At 41.3% G+C, this 14,320-nt stretch overlaps 1 protein-coding gene across 8 annotated transcripts in view; it reads left to right on the top strand.

Annotated features, from left to right (window-relative positions):
* The window catches only part of dgkg (diacylglycerol kinase, gamma), a 546,249-nt gene that overhangs the window by 263,979 nt on the left and 267,950 nt on the right, over positions 1-14,320 (top strand). For all 8 annotated transcript variants that reach the window (XM_087988715.1, XM_043693004.2, XM_087988714.1 and 5 more), the window contains 3 exons: positions 5,377-5,426; positions 7,397-7,471; positions 10,997-11,116. In XM_087988715.1, coding sequence (XP_087844841.1) covers positions 5,377-5,426; positions 7,397-7,471; positions 10,997-11,116 — 245 coding nt within the window. The remainder of the gene's footprint in view (positions 1-5,376; positions 5,427-7,396; positions 7,472-10,996; positions 11,117-14,320) is intronic.

Genomic DNA, 14,320 nt, shown 5'->3' with positions numbered 1-14,320 from the left:
TCATTATTACCTACTTTTGCCACATTTACATGCATTTAGCTATTCTCCTGTGTGGCAAAGAGAAACTGGTTGGTGACAATTCCTAACACACAGCAGTCTCCATGTATAGTGACTGCCTACACCTCCATTCACTGGTTGACATCGCACATGCACCAGCTTAATCACATCACCACGGCATACCTTCAACTCACTTACAATACAATAATCCCCTTTAATGCACATTGTAGCCTTTCAGAGGAATGCTGTTGCCAGGCCACTTTGTGCACAGGGACAGGCACCTGTCTCATGCATTGGAGCAGAGTGCAGCTCAGAACTCTTTATAGGAAAAGGAGTGAGCCATTCTCTGAGATCATGGTTTTCTTAGTACTTGCTCACTTTGCGACTGCTTGGATGTCCTCACAATCTCTCCCTTGTATTGCCTTGTGATTTGCTGCATTATTCAGAGGTTCCAGCTTCACAGTAGTTCTCTCTTACCTTGTCCTCTAGTGCAGAGTCAAAACAAGGCAATTGTAATGGGAGTCGGCAATAATCAATCAAAGGAGGGGACACGTTGCTGTACGTTATCATGCTTAATTGATGACACAACTACAGCATATGAAAGCAGCTTGTGCAGCAAAATAGCTGCAATGCTTCGACCAAATGGCCATGCCCCCAAGCATTCGCAGATAAAGCCTCAGTCAAGTTGAGAGGAACTGTTGTCAATTTGGGGATCTCACCACAGTCAGTCAAAGGCAGCATCCAATCTCAGTCCAAGGGCCTGAACGTGTTCAGTCAGCTGCTTTGAGTGTCAGGGCCAGAGGTTTTGTGTTATTACACTCCAGGGTGTAGGCCATGGTCAATTCAGCAGGCCTAATGCCACCAATCTGGGGAGCAGCAGTAAGTGAGAGCTGTCATCCTAAGTCAGTCAATGGGGTGGATCTATCCTGGAGTCTATTCGCCAAATATCAAGGATACCACTGTAGAAGCGAAGTTGGGGATGGTTAGATATGTAGATTGGAGGCAACATGCTGAGATGTGGGGGCGGGGGGGTGGTGGAGATAATAAGTGTGATGTCAGAAGGAGAGATAATAGTCAATTGAAGGGCATAAGTTACTGTGGGACAGCCATGGTGACAATGACTTTAATAGGGGTGCAGTGCATTCTGATGGTTGTCATGGTTAAATTGCAGACCTGAGGTTCAGGGGTAATATTGCGAGAGGAAGATTTAAATGAAAGAATTGATTGGGAATGTGTGGATAATTCAACTGATAGATTCAACAAGAAATGCAAGGACAAAAGGATCATGAAGTTTCAAGGGTCCCTAAGAATGCCAACAACTCAATCTATTATGCCTTCTGTCATTGTCCAAATCATAAATGCACAATAGAAATTAAAATAGCCACCACACTCGTAGTGGGTGAAATAAATGGCTTTTCTGTCTGAGGATCTCCTTTGTTAGTGAGGCGATTGCATTCATCAGATATTAAGTACAGGTTGAAATAACTCCACTGAGGCCACTCTATCACCAAATCACCCTTTATTTACACATGAACAGTCCTTAGCTATTGTACTTTCTCGCTCAGAATCAGATACCAGAGTGTCAGTGTCTCTAATACTCACTCTTTTTAAATGTCAGGCAGGCTCTCTGATTGGACCAGATTAACAGCCTCAATCAGGAAACTCATACTCTGAGGTCCAGTGGCTGACCTCTTATCAATCACTATACAAGTGAAAGACATCCATAATCACAGAATCCTGCATGGGAAATGCACAGAATGTCCACAACTAATCTAGATCATACTCTTGGTCATGACAAATTTATTGTAGTCATCTTAGTGCAGTAAAAGTAATTGCAGGTGAACCATAATTCCCAAAGACAATCCAAAATCTCATGGAAGGGCACAGAACTGATTTTTCTCTCATCTTGAACAGTAAGTATTTGCCAACATGCTCTTTATATGCAATGCTGCCTTTCTTAGGTGGGTGGGGTGGGCTGAGTTTCAGTAATTCCACATCATTTTTAATCTCTTCCTGTATTGATGCAGCTTGGCTTGTACTGCATACTCCAGAATCAGGTCTGTTATGTCCAAAGTCCATGTAGATGTGCTCAGTGGCCTTCTTTATTGGAGTCCACCAAGTCCCACCACCACAAGGACAATGCTGACTACTCACATGGCTAAGGAGCTGTACTGTGTCTGAAATGCCCTACATAGATTCATCAGAGCTATGGCTAATGGATCCAACCACAGCAGAGGTCATTGTTGTTAAGGCCACTGTGCAACAAAGGTCCAAAGAAAAATTAAGGAGGACCAGGTGTGTAAGCAAACTCCTGTGGCTGCCAAATAGCCACTACTTGAAGAAATTACAGCTGATAGTCCCAGAGGATGCAGAGGATTTGATTTATTTATTGTCACATGTGTTTTGTTGTGAAATACAGTGAGACGTGTTATGTAGTGTTGTCTCTCTCCGGTGCCATTTTAAAACCCAGCAAAACAAACCAAATCATGGAATATAAAGACAGAAAAGATATAAAGTTCAACTTAACAGTCCATCAGTTCTGTTCTCACTTTACCAACTCTCTGGCAATTATCTAAGGATAAACCAGTTTGTTCACAATCTTAGTGTCACAACTGACAATGGATGGGCTTTCAATCACATACCTGTGCAATCGCTTTGCCCACATTTCCCCCCCCCCCCCCCCCCCCACTTTGTTATACTGCCTGACCCTGCCACCACTGCTGGAACAACCTCCAGTGAAGATCTCCAGTTCCCAGAAGCTGCTGACTTCAGGTGGGACAGGGCTTGAGTGGTGAGGTTCCTGACTGGGCAAGAACCCCAAGGACTTTCTTGCTGATGTCGTCAAAGAGGTGACCGTGTTGGTCCAGTGGCAGGGTACACTGGGTGTCCCCATCTACACTGCATGAATGACTGCCTGACAATCGGAAAGATTCAGTTTGATGGTTTCTGTTGTTTCAGATTGAAAATACTGTTCAGAATGTTTTACCTAGCTTACCAGATTTCTTCCTTCACTGTTGTTACCTTTTCTGCTTTGCTCCACAGATTATTTATGTCTTGTTTTAGGAAGTCTGTTGGAAAATTGAAATTGATCTGGTTCCCAGCATTTCAAAAATAGTTTTATGAGTTTGACCTTTGATTAGCCTTTTGCTTTTATTTGAATATTTTAAAGTTATTTAGCCACAATAGCATTGATTAAGCCTAATACCTGATGGAAAGGTGAAGCTAAAAGGTACTTGGTACCAAGGCAAAACACAAATCAGGGGCTATGGGGGAGAATGCTGCGTACATTGCTCAGACACCAAAAAAATCCCCAAGTGTGAAAACATTTTTTAAAGTAGTTTTAATTATCAGGCCTGACGATTTTAACTTGTGTATATTACACTTGTGAGCGCCAATATAATAGTGGGAATAAGATTCACAATCATACGCTCAGTCAGCACCAGATTAGGGCCATGTAAAGAAAAATAATTAGATTCTTAGCCAAAAACTGTTAAATTTAGTATTGAAAGTAATTAACAACTTTGGAAATGTGTGAACTTTCATGATTGACGTAAAAATTGTGTGGTTTTTATGATTGCTGAGCAGTCGAACTAGCAAAATAAGTCAAATGACAGCAACTTTCAGAAATGTGTAATAGCCTGCAAATAAATGTAATACCAGCTTCATTACTTGAAACAGATGTATTGCAGTCCTCACTGAAAGCAATTGAAATGCTACTTTCCCAAGGGTATAGAAGTAGAGATGGGGTCAATGTGATCTTATTTGTAAGTCCACTGTAGCACATGTTGTAATGTTTTATTTATACGCTACCTACAAATTAAACACTTTTGAAATTGTTACTTTAATTTTTGATTATTTTTTGCTTGCCATATGGAGAGTTTTTTTTACATCATAGCATTCTTGCTGAAATTTCAAAACTTATTTTTGAAGTGTTCCATCATCAAACTACATTTCACTTCCACATGATATCATTGCAAATGATATTGTGTTTGTTGTATGCTTCAACATGTTCTTTTGTAACTAGACATCTTCTCTTGATATAAGTGGGTGGCATGGTGGCTCAGTGGTTAGCACTGCTGCCTCAAGTGCCAGGGACCCGGATTTAATTTGAGCCTCAGGCGACTGTGTGGAGTTTGCACGTTCTCCCAGTGTGTGCATGGGTTTCCTTCAGGTGCTCCAGTTTCCTCCCACAATCCAAAGATGTGCACGTTAGGTGAGCTGGCTATGCTAAATTGCCCTATAGTGGACAGGGATATGTAGCTTAGGTGCATTAGTCAGGGGTAAATACAATATAGGATAATAGGGCAGAGGGATGGGTCTAGGTGAGTTACTCTTCGGAGGGTCAGTGTGGATTTGTTGGGCCAAAGGGCCTGTTTCCACACTGTAGGGATTCTATAAATTCTATGATAATAATGACTGAAACAAACCTCACTTTGTAAGTCAGTATCCTTAGTCACATTATACAGTTCATTGTTTGTTCAGGCTTTGGGGTCATTAAGCTGATGTTTTGTGTATTCTAGTATATTCACTGGTGGCATTGACGCTTCATAATCTAACTGAGAAGTGGTGGGGCTACTATCTGCGTATCATCAAACTTTCATACAAGCATCTACTTTATACAGTTGAAGAGATCCTTCTTGCCATAAAGCATATTGATATTGCATTACATGAACACCCATTTTCCATTGTGTTCAATTTGGAAACATGTTAACTAATGAAATATTTTATCAATTTATGATGTATTGACATAGCAAATTAAGAGGGATTAATTCAAAAGTGTGCCTTATTAAAATAAGTTATTGCATTCCCACTATCTAGATAGTATTAAATTTAATGAATTATGAAATGCCAGCAATAGCGTTATGCAGCAGTGCAAAACTCTGCACATTTACAATAGACCAGGTTTTATCCCAAGGAGGTAATTTGTCAATATTCCTTACAAGAAGATGAAGGGTGAAAGAGATCCTCAAGGCTGTTTCGTTGTTTTTTTCCTTCAGGAATTCTGAAATTGTCTGTCTTCTAGTGGTTTGTATCTTACCTGAATGTAATTGCAGAGAGAATTCTCAAAGACTTTGCAGTCCTTTAGTGTACATAGCTTAAGAGTGCAGTAGGTCCCTGACACTTTCCAAGTAAACTTGAGAGACAATCCCAATCCCATCTCGAATAATTTTAAAGAGTAAATGATTGAGTTTGCCCATTGAAATGTTTCTAACAATTAGCACTGATGCCTTAACACACGACATTAATGCTGATAATCAGTATGTGCTTTTAACATGTCACGTAAAAAATAAAGTTGATAAATTCAACTCCTAAAAGTAAATATCAAGTTCAATATTAGTGTATATCATTCGTCGCTTACTGATATTTATTTTTTGACAGTTATGTTTCGGCTCTATGACACAGATGGAAATGGTGTTCTGGACAGCTCAGTAAGTTTTTATTTGATTGTTTAGGAATTGCAGAACTGTAATCCTTGAAACTTGCCGACTCACCAGCTATAAAGCAAGGAGATGTTTTTCTTTTCAAGTCTACATTTTCTTGAGTATCACAGCAGAAGTAATAATAGTATTTAACCCTTTTCATGAATGCTATGCAGATTTTACTGTGGTATTGGACTATTGTATATTACATTGTTTTAAATGGCCACAAGCATTATTCATCCACGTAGACATGAGAGCCAAGTTCAGTCATGACCTCCCCCAAGTTAGTCATTTTGAAACAGGAATCATTGAATAACAATTAAAAGCAGCAACCCAAGGCTGTTTCCTTTTACCCGGTCCCTGTCATCACAGCCCTTCTCGATGTCTGGATGCACAGGATAGTTCCCAGCCATCCAAGGTTGTCTAAGATTCTGTAAGAATTGAAGATTGCTCTCCCAAGGCAATGCAGTGAACAGTGCAAAAGGAAAAATACAGAACATGCGTTTTGAAAAATTTCGTTTTGGGGGAGAAAGGTGATGTTCGACAGTCTGATAATGAATCATTTCAATTTCTGATTGAAGCTGGAATGTAGTACATCATATGGAGAGACATGCTGGGCTGCTAATGGTAAGAGGGTGATTGGAGGCAAGAGTCAACTTCATATCTGAACAAATTTGGTGATCAGCTCTGATCTTCTAAATTTAGTGAAAACCAGGGATCAGACCTCTGGTTTTATTGGGCAGCATGGTTTGGGGTGATTTTAAAAAAAATACTTGGCAAAGAGCAAGGATGTCAAGAAAATGAGATATAAACCTCACACATTGTTAATTCCATCCTTTTAGTTTGGAAAATTCCTTAATCTAGAGCTTGGGAGACTTCGAAGGGAGCCTATTAGTATTGATGACAATTGCCTTTTGCAGTTTAAATATATTTAAACTAAGAGAATGTAAACCATTTCACCAGAAGAAGGAAATGCGAGTCTACCAAAAGTAACCTGTTGTTTTCACACTCAATGAGTTAATCATAATTAGGTTCTTTCTTCAGCTTTCTTCCCACTGCCAAAAGGAATGTTATTTGCTCTGGAAAAGTGACAATGACTCAGAGTATAATGGGGAAAAACCTGTGTAAGGCACAATTGCTTTCTCTTTCATCTTTGTCTTTATTCTGTTTTGATATGGGAAAAATAAACATGATTTATACAGTTATTTGAATTGATCTTAATATATGTCATTGGTGACAATTCATGTTCTGAAATATACACTGTTGAATTTTACAGAAACCTTTAAACATTTTGCAACTTAGGCAGAGCTGCTGCCAGAATATGAACCAGGTCCCGAGCTCACATGAGTGAGCAGCAGGACACCAGGCGGTCAATTTGGGATGGTGTCCCATTTCTCAAGATGTCAGTCCTGTGTTCAGAACAGCTGCTCAGCAGCCTTTGTAATGGCTGTAGTAAAGATGCTGAGGCTGCAGGGAGAAAGTGAGGGCACCTTCACTTTGAGGCACTCTTGTACAATTTATTTTACTAAATGGGGCTTTGGCTTTTGTACGGTCAAAATAGAGACACAGCTATGAGGATGGCTGCTGTTTGTGGGAGACCCCTCCATGAACCCTAAAAGTAGCTAGAATAAGCCCCTGACCCTGGCCTTCCAGGACACCATCACAGCTTACGAGATGGTTTACAAATACACCATAAAATATCAGCGAGGACTGGAAATGGACGTTAGAAAGATAGCATTCATTCATTCATTGCTTGCCTTTGTTTGATGGACAGTGACCGTGCTGTAGTACCCACTATTAACAAATCGTGTGGTGACTGAGTGCTATTAGCATGCCCATCTTATGCTTTCCCCACTCTCTTCCCAAGACCTCCACATGGCACTGGGACTGAGAAAATCCAACTCATAATGTCTTTGCAAGCAAAAGCAAAACATGTCAGGCGGTTACCTTTTTAAATTTTGTTTTTACTTTTATTGCAGGAATTAGATCGTATCATTAATCAAATGGTCCATGTGGCGGAATACTTGGAATGGGATGCGACTGAACTCAAGCCAGTAAGTGTTGCTTTGAAGCACCATTGTTTTATTAGGCAAGTGATGTATTCACTGCCCTCTGTGTGCCCTCTGCAAGCTTCACATAATGATTCCTAGAAGTTGCATACATCTATTATTTTAGATTAATGCCTTTACTGAACCACTGTCAGCATGCCTGCAAATCATCAGGATGGAATTTAATTTAATTTAGTTTAATATTACACCTCCAATATGCAGCCATATGTCTTCTGTTTATTTTAAAATATTTTAGTCACAAAACAATTTCTTGAAAATATATTTTCTGCTTTTCCATTGATTTTAGGTGACATTTCAGAATAAATGTATTATTCCACCAGACACTCCCCAAATCCATACCAGTAAAACCTTCTAAAATTGATGCAAAACCAACTGGGAGAGAAAAATAATTTCAAATGATTGAATGGCCTAAACTGGGTAATAGCAATATCACAGTTTGTGGAAACATTGCATGCTAATGTGAAACATGTTTATAAGACCTTAAGATCACAAGATATAGGAGTACAATTAGGCCATTCAGCCTTCTGTGCCATTTGATATTTCTCAACTCATTCTCCTGCCTTTTCCCCATAACCCTTGATCTCCTTACTAATTGAGAATCTATTTCTGACTTAGCCTACACAGCTCTCTGCATCAATGAGTTCCACAGACTAGCCACCTTCTGACCAAAGAAGTTCCTCATCATCTTAATTCTGAAGGGTCATCCCTTCACTCTGAGGCTGTGCCCTCAGATCCTAGTCTCTCCTAGTCATGGAAACATCTGCTCCATGTCCACTCTAGCCTCTCAGTATTTTGTAAATTTCAATGAGAATCCTTCCTCTTCCTTCTAAACTCCACGAGTACAGGCCTACAGTCCTCAACTGTTCCTCATATGACAAGGCTTTCATCCCTGTGATCATTTTTGTAAAACCCCTCTGGACATCCTCCAACACCAGCACATCCTTCCTGACAAAGAAGGATGAAAAACACTCACAATATTATTAATGCAGTCTGACCAGACGCTTATGTGGTCTCACTAGACTATTGAATTTTAACCTTTTAAAATGGAGAAAGAAAACAAAGATTTGCCTGTATTATTTCCATGCTGTCTCCAAATTTCCCGAACGATATAGTTACTGGGACTGTGTCTCACTCTGGATGTGATCTCTCCTTTCTGACTGTGTGAAGCTTATTCTATAAGGGAGAATTCCTTGCAAAGATATTTTTGCCTACCTTGCTTGGTCTTATCACAGATTTCAGTTTTTTCTTAAATTTCCCCAACTTCCTCTCTTCAATTTCACTGCCCTTGTTCATTTTCCAGTGTCCGTCCCCATCCAACCACATGACCACCAACAGTGCTGACAGTATGACAATAATTATGGATGGAAGAGTTTGCCATTTTCAAACTGTCTTCTTCAGTGACCAAACCCCCCTCAAAACCTGATGCCTCATCAGCTCTTTTCCATGATTCCACTAATATGATTCTTTCTTCCACAGTTACGAGTGTAAGGACTTCAAACTTGAAAGTACCTGGTGTGTTACTGGTTTAGTTACTATTCATTAGATCTGTCTGAATCACTATAAGGAGTATCACTTATCCTATTTCACCAGCAATTCTTCCAAACATCTTAATTATCATGGATATTAAGGTTAATGCTTGGTTTGATTGTTGGTGGTTAACTCCCATCTCTTCCCACCACTCCCACTAGCCTTATGTGATGAATGCTTAATTATCATGAGTGAACCAGAATTTCTTTGCAATTTAAGCTAACTTGCTAGAGTTTTTGATAAGGTAGCAGGGAAAGTTGATGAGGATAATGTGGTTCACATGGTGGACATGAAGACGCTTGATAAAATGATAGCTGACATGCTTGTCAGCTACAGTGTGGTCCATGGAATAAAACAGACATAAGATTCCAAGTTGTCGGTATGATAGAAGACAGATGGTTGTAGCAAATAGTTGTGTTTTGGACTGGATGTTGGTATACAGTAGTGTTCCTCAGGGTTTAGGACTAGAATAACTGATATTCTCAATTTACATTCATGATTTCAACTGGGCTTGTAGGTTTGCATATGTGTACAAATGGCAGGGCAGATTGAGAAGGTGGTTAAAAAGACATATGGGACTCTTGCATTTATACTCAGTGCACAGAGGACAATACCAAGAGAATTGTGATGAGCCTTTTTAAAATGGGTTCAATCTCAAATATGTCTGATTCTGCCTGCCATACTTCAGGAAGGATGGGGAGGCTTTAGAGAGGGTGCAAGGAAGATGTATGATAATGTGTGCAGTGTTGACAACTTCTGTTGCATGCAGAGTGGAATGATCTTGGATTTTCCTTCTTGGAGAAGAGAAAGTTGCAACAAGATTTGAAAGAGATGAGGGGCCCAGATGGAGTAGAGACACAGAAATTATTCTTAATGGTGGGGTAGAAAGAAATAGAGGATATCAACTTACAAAGACTTAGAAAAGAATCAAAGACAACATAAGAATTTTATAACCTGGGGAGTGGCACTGCCTAAGAGCATAGTGGAGGAAGATTAATTTGAGGCTTTCAGAAGAGAATTGGCTGTGCATCTAGAAATGATAAAGTGAATTAACAGTGGAATGGCTATGGGAGTGAGTCTAGTTAAATTGCTCTTGCAGAATGCTGAAATGGACTCAGTGGGCTGAATGGCCACCTTCTATGCTGTAACCACTCCATAATTTTCGAAAACTAAGACTATCACTTTCAGCCCTGAAGAGAAGTACAACACATGTTCCATATCTTCCCAGAAGCTCATTCAATTGAACTTGCTCTGTGCATGGTGTCCTCAGTGCTCTATCTGAAAGCTTTAAACTCCATTTATTATCTATTATTTGAAAGTCAATAATTTTGTCTTCAGTTGCCCTGATTCATGTCATCTCCTTCTTTGGTTTCCACACTTCCATGCTCTGTAAACTTAAATTTAAACACATTTCAACTTCCACGACCCATTCATGTACTACCCCAAATCCAACACACTATCACTTCGCTTGTTACTACCACAACATATTTCCCAGATGCTCAATCTTTAACCTCATTTCCAAATCTCTCCATGGCTCGAATTTTCAGTTCCTACGTTGTGTGCCAGCTCATGTCTTCAGTTTTCACAACTCCAACATTCTGTGTAACATTTCTTAACTCCTCTTAACCCCTCTCTTCAATCTTTGATGTCGATATCATTTTTTTAATCTCACCCTGTGCTTCAGAGCAGCTCCACTTCACCACCTTACTGCCCTCCACCCCCCAAAGTTTTCTCCAGATTTGATTATTCTACCAAAATTTTGGTCATCCATGTAAAGCTCAAGTATTCCTGCTCAATGTCCAATTTCCATCTTTGATAAATATTTTGAGATTGTCACAGAAAGCAGTGTATTATTGTCTTTTAACTTTCAAAAAGAACAGCAAATGTATGAATTTTAAGTAAGTATTTGTTTTAAAAGCAAAGAAACTTTGAAGGAAAACACTTACAAGGCAGTAGATTAGATGTGCATATGTTACTCTGCAGATACTTATGGAAATGATGGAGGAAATAGACTACGATCACGATGGTACAGTTACACTGGAAGAGTGGATAAGAGGAGGAATAACTACTATTCCATTACTGGTCCTCCTTGGCATGGAGACAGTAAGTACAGGGCTGTAAGCATTCATTTGTGAAAATTATAGAGCTGCTCAGAAGTAGAATTTTAAACATTGAGTCATGCTTTTAACAACCATCAGTGATTTCTTCATAACCACTTCTGGTACTGGGTAATTACATTATCTGATTGCCTATGGAATTTTATTCATTAATATTATTTATACAATGCTGTTAATAATAAAAATACTAATGCCCAATCATGTTGCTTAGCTACTTATGTAATTATGGTAAATAATCCATGACAATTCAAAGGGATGATTCCCCAGTCAGTGACCGTTAATCTTGTTTGGATTGTTGTTCAGTGGTTAAGTGCTTCAAACTCCCCCACTCTGTGAGGGGGAAAGATTTAAAAGGCACCTAAGGATCAACTTTTTCACGCAGAGGGTGGTACGTGTATGGAATGAGCTGCCAGAGGAAGTGGTGGAGGTTGGTACAATTACAACATTTAAAAGGCATCTGGATGGGTAAATGAATAGGAAGGGTTTAGAGGGGTATGGGCCAAATGCTGGCAAATGGGACTAGATTATTTTAGAATATCTGGTCGGCATGGATGATTTGGAGCGAAGAGTCTGTTTCCGTGCTGTACGTCTCTATCATTCCACGCACAGAAGTATGGGAAGTGGTGCATTTCAGTCAGAAAAATGAGAAGAAATGGTTAAACCAAGCTGTACCATTTAGAGGTGTGCAGAAACTGAGCTGGTTTGTACACACATTTTGGAAGCATACAGTTATGGGTCTGGTTTTTGGCTCCCAAGGCTGGTGTACAGAATTGGGGAATTCCCTGTCTTGCCACGCTCACCACAATGAGGAGCAGGATCTTCATTCTGGGATGGGTCGGGATGATGATTCAGGGCATGAGGCAGTCAGGCACATCACCCTGATGCAGATTGGAGACAGCAATAGGAGCTGCTGAGTGCTCAAGTCAATTGTTTAAAAGGCCTGCTTTTGCTGCCTGGGGCTCTAACTTGCCTTAAGTTTGTTATTAGACCCTTAAGTCTTCATATGCACCCAACCCCGCCATCTCACACTTCATGCCACCCACTCCCAATGGTCCAGTATGCCTCTCCACCACAATCGATGGCGGCACGGTGGCACAGTGGTTAGCACTGCTGCTTCACCGCGCCAGAGACCCGGGTTCAATTCCCGCCTCAGGCGACTGACTGTGTGGAGTTTGCACGTTCTCCCCGTGTCTGCGTGGGTTTCCTCCGGGTGCTCCGGTTTCCTCCCACAGTCCAAAGATGTGCAGGTCAGGTGAATTGGCCATACTAAATTGCCCGTAGTATTAGGTAAGGGGTAAATGTAGGGGTATGGGGGGGGTTTCGCTTCGGCGGGTCGGTGTGGACTTGTTGGGCCGAAGGGCCTGTTTCCACACTGTAATGTAATGTAATGTAATCTAATCTAATCTAATCCACCGTAGGGCCCCTGACTTGCCTCCATGCTGATCTGTGCACACTCATCCCATGGTCCAAACACCAAATATCCTCCTGCACTGGCTCAAAGTGTTAGCAATCTGTACCCTGTGGAAGATGCATCTGCAGCAACTCGTAAAGTTCAATAACACCTTGTAAATCCTCCATCTGTACGACTTAGAAGGACAAGCAGAAGACGTATGGGAACACAAGTTTCTCCCCAAGCCACACGCCATCCTGATTTGGAATTATATCACTATTCCTTCATTATTTTTTGGCAAATAATCCTGGAGCTGCTATTCTAACAATACAGTAGCCATACCTACAACAGGGAGACTGGTGGTAGCCTTAACTGTTTAAGATGTGTGGCTGGGTTGCTAATCAAGCTTTGTTGTGGATGGTTGAAGTGTGTTCTTGGAACTGCAGTCATCCAGACAAGTGCAGAATATTCTATAACACTTCTGACTTGTGCCTTGTAGATGATGAGAAGGCTTTGCACAGTCATGCAGTAAGTAACTCGCCTCAGAATTCGCAGTTTCTGACCTGTTTATATTGCCACAATGCCTAGTCCATTTAGGCTGTGTGGTGGGAGTGTTAGTTCCCACTTGTCAGCCCGAGCCTGAATGTTGTCCTCACATTGCTGCCTGTGGGAGTGCACTGCCTCGGTATCTGAAGAGTCTGAAGTTGTTTGAAATACGCTACACAACCAGCAAGCATCTCCACTTCTGACATTGTGATGTAGAGATAGTCATTGATGAAACCATTGAAGATGGTTTGGGTTTAGGATACTACCCTGAGGAACTCATGCAGAGATGTCCTGGAGCAGTGACGACTGACTTTCAGCAACCATAGCCAGTTTCCTTTTTGTGCTGGGTATGACCCCGACCAGTGGAGAGTTCTTTTCCTGATACTCGACTCCAATTTTGCTAGACCCCTGTGGCGCAGACTTGATGAACCGATTGGCCTAACTCAGCTCATGTATCTTTTGGTCTATACTCTACAATGTCCTCCTTCATCAAACACTGATGTCAAGGTCACTTGTTCTCACCCCACCACTGGAGTTTAGTTCTTTTGTCCAACTTTGGCCCAAGGTTCGAATTCTGGAGCCAGGTAGCCCGGGCAGAGCCCAAACTGAGTTTGACAATAAAGGTTGTTGCTGAGTAAGTGCTAGGACTGCAGATGTTGGAGATCAGAGGTATAAAGTGTGGTGCTGGAAAAGCACAGCCAGTCAGGCAGCATCCAAGTAACAGGAGAGTCGACATTTTGAGCATAAACCCTTCATCAGGAATATGGAGGGGTGCCTGAGGTGGCTGGGGCAGGGGTGTGGAGGTGGCTGGGAATGCGATAGATAGATGAAGGTGGGGGGTGATGGTGATAGGTCAGAGTGGAGGGTGGCGCGGAGAGGTGGGAAGAAAGTTCAAGAGGGCAGTGCTGAGTTGGAGGGTTGGATCTGGGATTGGGTGGGGGGAGGGGAGATCAGGAAACTGGTGAAATCAACAATGATCTCATGTGGTTGGAGAGTCCCAAGGCAGAAGATGAGCTGTTCTTCCTCCAGGTGTCAGGTAGCTAGAATTTGATGGTGGAGAAGGCCCAGGACCTGCATGTCCTTAGCGGAGTGGGAGGGGGAGTTGAAGTGTTCGGCCACAGGGCGGTAGGTTTGTTTGTGTCCTAGAGATGTTCTCTGAAACATTCTGCAAGTTGACATCCTATCTTCCCAATGTAGCGGTGATCACATCAACAGAACTGCATGATAGTTCTGTCAGTGAAACTGTTCATCTCT

Source organism: Chiloscyllium plagiosum, unplaced genomic scaffold (genome assembly GCF_037043375.1).
Source record: "Chiloscyllium plagiosum isolate Xiang-an unplaced genomic scaffold, Cpla_swu_hap1 HiC_scaffold_7, whole genome shotgun sequence".
In the NCBI taxonomy this organism is placed as follows: domain Eukaryota; kingdom Metazoa; phylum Chordata; class Chondrichthyes; order Orectolobiformes; family Hemiscylliidae; genus Chiloscyllium; species Chiloscyllium plagiosum.
Note: the sequence above shows the minus strand (reverse complement) of the source record. Positions and strands in the feature narration are given on the sequence as shown.